The following is an 11,993-nucleotide window of genomic DNA, read 5'->3' on the forward strand; positions in this document are numbered from 1 at the left end:
CATACCTAACTGCTGCACAAGGATTTCTGTCCAGGCAGGTGGGAAATTACCATATTAACAAAGGAGTCAATGCCCTACATCTAATCACCAGGCGTGGCAGGGGGAGCACAGGAACAAACAGAATGCTTTAGAGTGCTGACCAGAAACTGTCCTCAAGATGAACCCCAGGAACCAAGGGTAGACCCGGGCCCTACAATGAGTCACCACGACCAGTAAAATCAGCTTCTTTTTAAAGCTAGCCCTCTGTATTCATGGTGTTAGCTAACTTTTGGTTAAAAATAGTGAGTTATATTCTACCCCAAAGATGAATATTCTGATGCATATTTGTGGTAGTATGAATTTAAGTGAGATTACTTAATAAATATGTACAAAAGCTGTGTAGTAACAGTGGTTCAGGAGTACTTGTCATCAAGCCTAGTGACCTCAGTTGGATCCTTAGAACCTAGATAAAGGTGTAAGGAGAGAACCAATTCCACAGAGTTATCCTCCGACCTTCATTCATTCACTGTAGAATTTGCTTTTGTTTTCCATCCTTTCAGATATAATCATGAACACATACATAAGCACACACACACACATAGTGTGTCAGGCTTTGAGACTACATGGGCAAGCAAAGATAGACCTAATTTCATGCTTTGGGGCAATTAGGCTTAGGAAAGGGAGACCATGAGCAACCAACAAATGAATAACATTAGTTTAGCATTTGCTATGGCATCACTCACTGCTCTGAAGGGAAGATACTTTGTTTTCTCAGAGTCTGTGACAGGGCTATGACCTCATCTGCAAAGTCAGTTAAAGCTTCCTTTTGATGAGTCTGAAAGTGAAAACTCTTAGTTTCAAAGGCTTCAATAGTATTCATTCCTTGTGGTGGTTTAAATAAGAATGGCCTACATAGGCTCATATATTTGAATGCTTAGTCATCAGGGAGTGCCACTGAGACAGGTTAGAAGGTCTGGTCTTGTTGGAGTTGTGGGCTTTTTGGAGGAAGTATCACTGGAGGTAGGCTTTGAGGTTTCATAAACCATGCTAGGCCCAGTTTTCTTTCCTGTAGCCTACAGATCAGGATGTAGCTCTCAACTACTGCTCCAGTGCCATGCCATTCTTCCTGCCATGATGATAATGGACCCAGCCTCTGAAACTAAGCAAGCCCCTCAATGAAATGCTTTTCTTTATAAGAGTTGACTTGGTAGGTAGGGCTGGAGAGGTGGCTCAGCCACTAAGGGCTAGGCTTACAACCAAAACTATAAGTTGACTTGGTCAACTTGGTGTCTCTTCACAGCAATGGGACAATGACTATGGAACTCCACAAATGGTGAGAAAACCATTCTAGAAGCCACTGAATCAAGATAAAATGGGAGAAGGGCCAGTACAGTAGCCAAATGCAGAGAGGAAGGAAAACATGGTAGTTTTGTCTTCATCCTTAGAACTGTGGAAAGGTTACTAAAGAATTTTAAATACAAGATGTGAAGTGCTGCAGACTCTGGTTAGAAAAGATTACTTTTATAGCCGCCTGGGAAAGATTAGGGAGGGTCAGAAGCAGATGCAGATAATGTATCACTTTGGATGCTGCTATAACGTAGGGTTGATGTTTGCCTGAGTTGGAAGGAGAGAGTGCTACTGGAGACGACTTTAGGTCAGATATAGAAGGCTTACATGGCCAGGTCTCAGGGACAGAATGGATACTGAATATGAAAATCAAAGAGGACATTTGAATTTCCAGCTTATGCTTTGGATTGACAGCAGTGTTCTTTCGAAAAAGAATGTGAAAAATGAGCTTGGGAAGGATGGAGGAGCCCCTGTGTTTGATGATAGATATGTATGTAGGTTTGACATCTCTGTGATGTGATGTAGGATGTCCTTTGTATATGTGTTGCTTTTATTGAACAATGAATAAAACCGTTTCGACCAATGGCTTAGCAGAGTTAAACGAAGCAGGAAATCTAAACAGGGATATATAGAGGGTAGGCATTAAGCAGAGTCAGAGATATCATGTAGCTGTGAGGGAGGATGACACTAGAAACTTACTAGTAGGCCACAGCCTCTTGGTGATACACAGATTAATAGAAGTGAGTTAATTTATGGTGTAAGAGCTATCTTTAAATATGCATGAACCATTGGCCAAACAGAGTTGTGATTAATAGAGCTTCTCTGTGATTATTTGGGTCTGGGCAGACAGGAAACAAACAAGCAGTTGGATATTCTTGTTTGGATCTCCTAGGACAAATCCAGGTCTAAGTGTGAGTTGGTGTTTGCACTGATGAGCATTATTGAGTCTTCTGGGGCAGGAGAGTGATCAAGTGAGAAGAGGGCGTCTGACTGACAGCCAGGACAGCCAGGACAGCATCTGAAGAGAATGAGCCTGCAAATATGGGGGAAATCCGGGCATGTGGGGTAAATGAGTGAAAACAAGGAAAATCACATTCAAATTTATTTTTTCCTAGGATCATTAATAAGCTTGCATTTGAGATACAATTTTTTTTTCTGTCAGTGATCTACTTTTATCATCTAAAAAGGCATAACTAAAATTAGGTTGCTATAATTTTGTTGTCTCCTAGTAACAAGAAAAGCAGCCAGTGGTTTTATAAAATAACACTACCAAAGTCATTTATATTTTCCTAGTGTGCCAAGCCTATCATCAAACTACTAGAGACAGTCGGTGTGTCTAATGCTGGCGAGACACCACTCAAGTGAGCTGAGGCTGTCTCTTGAGCTGTCTACTTACTGCCTTAGATGTGAATGTTAAAAAGCTCAAATATTTAAAATAAAGAGATAAACATGCTTGAAGGGATGGAGTAAAATAAAACAGTTTCAGAGTTAGCTAGCAGTAGTGGCACATCCCTTTAATCCCAGCACTTGGGAAGCAGAGGCACTTACATCTCCATGAGTTTGAGGCCAGCCTGATCTACAAAGTAAGTTCCAGCATAGCTTGGGCTGTTGTTATACAGAGAAACTCTGTCTCAAACAAAGATACATGCATACAACATTTGAATGTGCTCAGGTAGATTTTTTTATAAAATATTTTTACTTTATGTGCATTGGTGTTTTTCTTGTATGTATTTCTGTGTGAAAGTTTCAGGTTCCCTAGAACTGTAGTTACAGACATTGTGAGTTGCCATATGGATGCTGGGAATTGAACCCTCTCTGGAAGAGCAGCCGGTGCTCTTAACCACTAAACCTTCTCTCCAGCCCTTAAAAGAATTTTTTTTTTATGTGCATGAGTATTTGTATTTGCCTGCACCATGTGTATGCAGTGCCTCTGGAAGCTAAAAGAGGTGTCAGATGATCTGGAACTTGAGTTCCTGATAGTTGAGCTGCCAGGTGCTGGGAAGAAAAGCAGGAACCCTTAATTATGAGCCGTCTCTCCAGGTTCTGTCCTGGGGTAGATTTTTAATTAGTTGATGGGAGTTATTTCTTGTCTCCAGACAGTTAACATTAGATGACTATACTTAAATCCATGTACAGCTAGTTTTCATAAAAATTTAAACATGAAAATATTATGTACTTTGGTAATTTACATTCAGTGAATATACAAACACTAACAGCTGGTATAGTTGGGCAGTAGTGGCGCACACCTTTAATCCCAGCACTCTAGAGGCAGAGGCAGGTGGATCTCTGTGAGTTCAAGGCCAACTTGGAATTTTTTGCAGTAGTTCTATGTTGTCTTGCTCATGGAGGAAAGGCACTGACTTATCATTTCCTCCCACTGAAAAGGAGAAGAATACTTGTCCCGTTGGGTAGGAAAGAAGGATACAATGAGAGTTTGCAGGGGAAGCAAAAAGAAATGGAAAATTTTTCACCAGAAAAGAGGAAGAAGGGACCATAAGGTCTGACTTGATGGTCTTGACTGTGTCTCACATATGAAACTGTAGATGAGTAATGTCAGCCTGAAAGCAAGGACCTTCAAGAATTTTCCTTTCTTCCTATTTGGCATTGTAGGAGAGAACCTTTCAGGTCATTCACAACCCAACATAGAACTACTGCAAAAAATTCCGTGGCAGGCTGAACATTTGACTCAGTGCTTAAGAGCACTGGCTGCTCTTCCAGAGGTCCTGAGTTCAATTCCTAGCAACCACATGGTGATGACTCACTACCCTCTATGATGAGATCTGGTGCACTTTTCTGGCATTCAGGCACACATGCAGACAGAACACTGTATACATTAAAAAAAATTTTTTGTGGCAGTATGGCAGGAAGAGACCAAGGAAAGCTTTGTTGTGGCCTTAAGTGCCATGGCTCTTGCACAGCAGGTTCTTGTCTCCAGGTGTTCCTTCATGATCACAGTAGGTCATAGGGAATATGGTTCTTTTTTTTTTTATTTTTTGAGACAGGGTTTCTCCGTAGCTTTTTTGGTTCCTGTCCTGGAACTAGCTCTTGTAGACCATGCTGGCCTCGATCTCCCAGAGATCCGCCGCCTCTGCCTCCCAAGTGCTGGGATTAAAGGCGTGCGCCACCATCGCCCAGCTGGGAATATGGTTCTTGAGAGCTTAGAATGAACAACCATTCAGGTCAATGAGATGAACCCAGAGTGGATACTGCAGAACAGACAGGCCAAGATGTAACTGAGACAGGAGGACCTTCTACACTCAAGCAGGTCATGAAACCAAGTCTTTTGATCATCTTGGACATCAGGGTTCATGGATTGGCAAATTCCCTGTGGACAGGCACAGGCCTCTTCTGAATAAGAAGTGCCCTGTTCTGGGCTTCCTGACTCTTCCTGGAGCCCAGCACCACATCTAACCCTCCTCAGCACTAGCTGGTGTCACCTCTTCTGCCACCAGAAAGCGAAGGGTGTTAGAATGTGATGGTTTGTTCTGATTGTCAACTGGACAACGTAGGATCACCTGGGAAGAGTCTAAGGGAAGTCTAGATCATGTTAGGCTGCAAGGGACTAATCTGAGCACTCTGATTGATGTAGGAAGAGAAGACCCAGCCTAAAAGTAGGATGCACTATTTCCTGTGTTTGGATCTTAGATGAATAAAAAAGAAGAAAAAAGTGAGCTGACACACACATGCTTGTTTTCTCTCTCAGCAGTCTTAACTGGATGTGACCAGTGTTGGAACTAAAGGTACATGCCACCACACCTGGCCTAGCAGTAAATTTTTAAATTTTTTTAAACTTTTGTGTTTATTCTTTGTGCCTTTTACATCGTGCATCCCGATCCTATTCATTTCCCTGTCTCTTTGTATCCACCCCTGTCCTTGCAACCCACCCATTCACAAAAATATATTTTTTTAAAAAAATTTATTTTTATGTGCATTGGTTATTTGCCATGGGTGTCGGGTCCCCTGGAACTGGAGTTATAGATAGTTGTGAACTGCCATGTGGGTTCTGGGAATTGAAACTTTGGAAGATGCCCTTAACTACTGAGCCATCTCTCCAGCCCCACAAAATAAAATTTAAGAGAAAAAAGAAAAGAAGAGAAAAGAAAAAAGGAAAAATATCAGGGAAGCTGTAGTCTGACAGTGAGTCTAGTAAACCTTTTCTTGTAAGTGTTCACCACGAAGAGTCATTGGTCTGGTCAAGGCCTCTGGTTTCTGCTACACTCTTGATGCTGGGCTCTCCTTGGATATCCTGTTGTTGCCCTGTGTTGTGGAGATCCTGAAGTTTTGCATCTATAGGACCAGCCCCTTCATGTGCTCCTGCAGATCACAGATGGAGTGATGTTTGGGTGGGCCAACTCATAACCTGGTTCTGGGCCTGGGTAGTTACAGGGTTGGTCAACCCGCCAGCTCACCCCATCCTCATCACCAGTGTGAGCTCTCCAGCATTGCCCCAGCTATTTTACCCCTTGCAGCAATGAGCAAAGGGCAGGTCCTGCTTTCATGCCCTCAGGGTTGGAACTCCCACACCTGCACCATCAGGGCCAGCTCTAATGTGTTACCTCGGCAAGGTGCAGGGGCCACTCTCCTGAGGGCTGCAGCTGGTGAGGGGCAGGACCAGCTAGTGCATCTGTCATAGGCATTGTGGGGTGGGGGTTGGGGAAGTGCGAAGGTAGTAGGTATCTCTTCCACCCACACCACCATATGCCAGATGAGGGGTGCTGCCAGATCTCCCATGCTCATGTTCTTGGGGTGGTTCACCTGTAACCTTGTCAATAGGGTCAGCTCTGCTGTGCTAGCACTAAAGTTTTTAAATGTGGCTCATAAGGTCTAGTTCATCAGCTTCTGGGTGCCTCTGAATGCTTCATGATCAGTTGGGTAATGTGTCCATGAAGAAACAGCATCACAGCCGGGCGGTGGTGGCGCACGCCTTGAATCCCAGCACTTGGGAGGTAGAGGCAGGCGGATCTCTGGGAGTTCGAGGCCAGCCTGGTCTACAAGAGCCTGTGAGTTCGAGGCCAGCCTGGTCTACAAGAGCTAGTTCCAGGACAGGAACCAAGCTACGGAGAAACCCTGTCTCGAAAATTAAAAAAAAAAAAAAAAAAAGAAACAGCATCAGGTTCTTCTTCATCTTGTCAGTACATAGCCCACAATCTTCTCATTCTCATGCTCAGCAATGTACCAGAGATGACCAGGAAGATCCATAATAGATACAGTATTTATTTATTTATTTTTAATAGATACAGTATTTAATATTTCTTGGGAAAGAAGATGAGATTGTAGTATTCATGTTCATCAGGTCCCATGTTCTAACTTGTAGCTTTGCAGATAATCATAATGGTGTGTTGGCAGAAGTTTCCTCTCTCAGATCCACTTGGTCCCAAATACCCTGCAGCTGCTTCCCAAATTACCGCACAGAGGCTTAATATTGCTTATAAATGCTCAACCAATACCTTAGGCTTATTAACTAGCTCTTACAATTTAAGTTAACCCATATTCCTTATTTATGTTCTGCCACGTGGCAGTACCTTTTCTCAGTATGGTATGCCTATCTTGTTCTCTCTGCATCTTACTGGCATCTCCTGACTCCACCTTTCTTTCTCCGCCCTTCTTCCCATCATTTTTGCTTTGGTTGTCTTGCCTATACTTCCTGCCTGGCTACTGGCCAATTAGTGTTTTATTAAACCAGTTCAAATGACAAATCTTTACAGTGTACAAGAGGATGATCGCACAGCATTAGAGAGCCTGTCCGTGCTAAGAACAGAGAGAGGATGTTATCTACTTGAAGAGGTAACATGTGCTTCCAGAAATTGAAGTTCAGCAACCAAAGCTACAGGACAGTGTGCCACAATCCTTCAAGTAACTTTGTTAGACTCTCTGATCTGTCTTCCAGGGTTTTTTTTTTTTTTTTTGTTCTACTCATTTTCAAGTTTCCTTTTCCTCCCCTCATTTTGGCTTATTTTTAGACAGGATATCAATATACCTCAAACTGTCCTGGAACTCAGTGTCTTACTAAGAGTAACCAAGAACTTCTCTTCCTCCTGAGTACTAGAATTATTAAGCATGAGCTACATGGGTGTTTAGGAAGTCTTGGTGATCAAACCTAGTATTTCACAGATGCTGTGCAAGTACCCTGACAGGTAAACTGTATCTTCAAACTCAATTTTCTCCTTTTAGAAAGTGGAGAAGGTTTTTGTTTGCTTTTGTAATGCAGTTTTCCATTCTTTACCTCCATTTGCCCCCTTATGATAAAGATTGAGCCCAGGGCTTCACAGATGTAGGACAAGTGTTCCTACCCCTTAGTTATAGGTCTGTGCCTTGTTGGTTTGATTTTTGTTTTTAGAGATAGAGTCTTGGTATATAACCCAGTCTGGCTTCAAACTTGTAATACTCCTGCCTCAATTTCTCAAGCACTGGGTTTACATGCATGTATTTCCATACAGGATATATTTTAATAATTTTATGTATTGGTATTTTGCCTGTATGTGCGTGTACCACATGTGTACCTGATGCCTACAGAGGACAGAAGAGGGTGTCAGATCTTCTGGAACTAGAGTTAAAAATATAGTGGATGAAGAACAACCAATACCCTTCATTGAATCATCTCTCCAGTGCCATATGTGCCAAATATATTTGTTTTTTCGAGGCAGGGTTTCTTTGGAGCCTGTCCTGGAACTTGCTCTGTAGATCAGGCTGGCCTTGAACTCACAGAGATCCTCCCATCTCTGCCTCCTGAGTGGTGGACTTAAAGGTGTACACCGCCACCGCCTGGCTTATATTTTTTATAGTTACATTTATTATTGGCCAGGGGCAAACATATCATAGCATGTGTATAGAGGTCACAGGACAATTTCCAAGAGTTCTCTTTCCACCATTGGCTTATGGAATGGAATTCAGATTATCAGGCTTGGGGGCAAGCACCTTTACTCACTGAGATTTATTTTATTTTAAATTGGGGCTAGAGAGATACCTCAGTGGTTAAGAGCACTGACTGCTCTTCCAAAGAACTTAAGCTCAATTCCCAGCACCCATGCTGTGGGGCAATGCTCTTGTACACTGTAAAGATTTGTCACTCATTGAATTAATAAAATGCTGATTGACCAGGCAGGAAGTATAGGTAGTGCAGCCAGACTAGGAGAATTCTGGGAAGGTGAAAGACAGAGCGTCAGTTACCAGCCAGACAGAGAGGAAACAAAATGAGAATGCCTTACTGAGAAAAGGTACCAAGCCACGTGACTAAACATACACAGGAATTATGGGTGAATTTAAGTCATAAGTACTAGTTAATAATAAGCCTGAACAATAGTCAAGACAGTTAATAAGAATATAAACCTCTGTGTGTTTATTTGGGATTGAATGGCTGCGGGACTGGGCGAGACAGAAACCTTCGTCTACACACCAACATTGTGGTTCACACTGTAACTGCAGTTCCAGGGAATCCAGGGTTATCTTCTGGCCTCTCTGGGAACCAAGTACCCACATGTTGCATAGATATACATTTAGGCAAAACACATATAAGCATAAATAAAATCTCAAAATAAAATTTAAATTATGTGTATGTGTGTGCCTATGTATGAGTATGTGTAAGAATAAGTTCCAGGTTATCTTTAGCTACATATATTACATATATAAACACATGTGCCCACGGAAGCCAGAAGAAGACAGTATTGTGAGGTGCCCAACCTAGGTCTTGGGAACCAATCTCAGGTCCTCTGGTGCCTTGAAGTTCTAAGGAACCTTTTTCTTTCTTTCTTTCTTTCTTTCTTTCTTTCTTTCTTTCTTTCTTTCTTTCTTTCTTTCTTTCTTTCTTTCTTTCTTTCTTTCTTTCTTTCTTTCTTTCTTTCTTTCTTTCTTTCTTTCTTTTCCTGGAACTAGCTCTGTAGACCAGGCTGGTCTCAAACTCACAGAGATCCGCCTGCCTCTGCCTCCCGAGTGCTGGGATTAAAGGCGTGCGCCACCACCGCCCGGCTCTCTCTCTCTTTCTTTCTCTTTCTCTTCCTTCCTCCCTTTCTCTCTCTTTTTCTCTTTTTTTTAAAAAGATTTATTATGTATACAATTCTGTCTGCACGTATCTCTGCAGGCCAGAAAGAAGAGGGGACCAGATCTCATTACAGATGGTTGTGAGCCACCATGTGGTTGCTGGAAATTGAACTCAGGACCTCTGAAGAGCAGGCAGTGAGTGCTCTTACGCTAAGCCATCTCTCCAGCCCCTAGGAGCTTTTTTATTTTTATGGAAGTATTTTCCACTCCCCAGCTCCCAAGACAGGGTTTCTCTGTGTAGCTTTGGAGCCTGTCCCTGGAACTTGCTTTGTAGACCAGGCTGGCCTCGAACTCAGATCTGCCTGCTTCTGCCTCCTGAGTGATGGATTTAAAGTTATGCACCACTGCCAGCAGGGAAGTATCTTCTATATTTTTTTTTTTGTGATCAGGTTGAGTAACAATAATTTGTAGTTAAATATGGAAGAGCATGGACTGACCCACTGGTGAGTGTGGGGGTCAGTTCTGAGAAGCATGTGACACAATGATTCTGTCTAAATGTTGACTTTTTTTTTTTTACAGTTCCTACACCTAGCAGATTTACTAGAAGAGTGTCAGGTATGTACTCTCTTTTATGACATACTGCTGAAATTCTATTTTAACAGAGGAATATCTTTTTTTTTAATATTTATTTATTTATTATGCATACAATATTCTGTCTGTGTGCATGTCTGCAGGCCAGAAGAGGGCACCAGACCTCTTTACAGATGGTTGTGAGCCACCATGTGGTTGCTGGGAATTGAACTCAGGACTTTTGGAAGAACAGGCAATGCTCTTAACCACTGAGCCATCTCTCCAACCCAACAGAGGAATATCTTAAGTGAACATAAATTCATCTCCAAACTGGAACTATAAGCTATCAGTATTATATAAATTTATTATACTTAAAGTAGAACTACCTGTGATTCCTTTAAGTAAATATGTACATATATTATTATAATTGGTCTTTTTCCATCTGTGTCTTAATATTTTTCTATATTTACAAAGTATTTCTAAGAGTAATTCTTCATGTTGCTATTTCTGGTATCCTAGATATGCTGTCATTAAATTTTCTCATGAGTTTTTAAGTCATTTGAATTATAATCTTTAGTTATAGCGTGGAAAGTGGTGTTCTCTGTTGAGAGACTGAACATTGTCTAGGTCTTTTCTCTTTTTAGAGGCAATGCACAGATAAGGCTACAGGGAAGAGGTATCTCTGATATGCCTCTTTTGTACCACTATCTCAAGAATAAGTACTTTAGTTGTACCAGAACTCTAGCTCATTTTTATGTTCTTGTAGTTAACAAAAATTAATGCTTTCATAATATAGAAAATAACAGAAATTTGTGTTGCCCCATCTTTCCCTTTTTGAGTCAGGGTCTTATGTGCCCCAGGTTGCCCCTGACTATTCAGTGTGTCCAAGGATGACCTTGAGCTTCTTTCTGATTCTCTCACATATACGGTAGTGCTTGGATTATAGGCGTGTGCTACCATTTATTTAGTGTTGAGCATGAAACTTTGTACTCTACCAAATGAGCTAAATCCCCGCTTTCTGAGTTGTTTTTGTTGTTGTTGTTGTTGTTTTCTTTATGGGACTAGTTTAATAACATTTTTTGTTATGTAATGTGGTCCAAGTTATACTATTTCTTCCAGTAGATATAATAATACTTTTTATATAAGGTGAAGAACCACACAAATCAAGTCATATAGCAAGAGAAAGATCCCTGCAAAGCAAGGTTGTGGTGGAGGAGATGTGTGTGACTCGAGAGATCAAAGTCTCAAATTATTCTTATTTTTATAATATTTAATGCTGGGTGGTGCTAGCGTATACCTTTAATCCCAACAATTGAGAGGCAGAGGCAGGTGGATCTCTGTGAGTCTAAAGCCAGCCTGGTCTACAGAGTGAGTTCCAGGACAGCCAGATCTACAGAGAAATCCTGTCTTGAAAACTAGCCCCCCAATTATTTATTTATCTTTATTTCATATTATGGGTGTTTTATCCACATGCATGCCTGTGAACCACATGCATGCCTGGTTCCTGAGATGACCAGAAGAGGGTATTGGGCCCCAGGAACTATAGTTATAGACAGTTGTGAGTGAGGTGCCATGTAGGTGGTGGGAATTGAACCTGGTTTATCTAGAAGAGCAGCCAGTACACTTAACCACTGAGCTATTTCTCCATATACTGCCATTCCTGCTCTGAGTCCTTCCTTCCTTCCTTCCTTCCTTTTTTTATAAAAATTATTTTTATGTACATTGATATTTTACCTGCATATATATCTGTGTGAGGGAGCTGGATCCCCTGGAACCGGATGTAAGCTGCCATAACCTGGGTCCTCTGGAAAAGCAGCCAGTGCTCCTAACTGCTGAGCCACCCTTCCAGTCCCAGTAGTCATCGAGACAGGCCGGCCCTGAACTCACAGAGATCCACCTGCCTCTGCCTCCCGGGTGCTGGGAACAAAGGCGTGCGCCACCACCGCCTGGCCCCACACTTTAAAGACTTTTATGTGGATGCTGAGGATACTCAAACTTGCATTACAAGCATTACCAGCATTAACAGGCTAGCCCTCTCCCAAACTCTCTTCTTTTTATAAGGTCCTACTTTCTTATGACCTTAATAACCTCTTTAAAAACTTTTTTTTTTTTTTTTTTTTTTT

The 11,993-nt window shown here is 41.8% G+C and overlaps 1 protein-coding gene across 1 annotated transcript in view; it reads left to right on the forward strand.

Moving 5' to 3' along the window:
- Prkar2a (protein kinase cAMP-dependent type II regulatory subunit alpha) overlaps nucleotides 1-11,993 on the forward strand; it is a 66,921-nt gene that overhangs the window by 19,920 nt on the left and 35,008 nt on the right. Inside the window, exon 2 of the mRNA XM_005347936.2 lies at nucleotides 9,880-9,915. Coding sequence (XP_005347993.1) covers nucleotides 9,880-9,915 — 36 coding nt within the window. The remainder of the gene's footprint in view (nucleotides 1-9,879; nucleotides 9,916-11,993) is intronic.

Source organism: Microtus ochrogaster, chromosome 5 (genome assembly GCF_000317375.1).
Source record: "Microtus ochrogaster isolate Prairie Vole_2 chromosome 5, MicOch1.0, whole genome shotgun sequence".
In the NCBI taxonomy this organism is placed as follows: Eukaryota; Metazoa; Chordata; class Mammalia; order Rodentia; family Cricetidae; genus Microtus; species Microtus ochrogaster.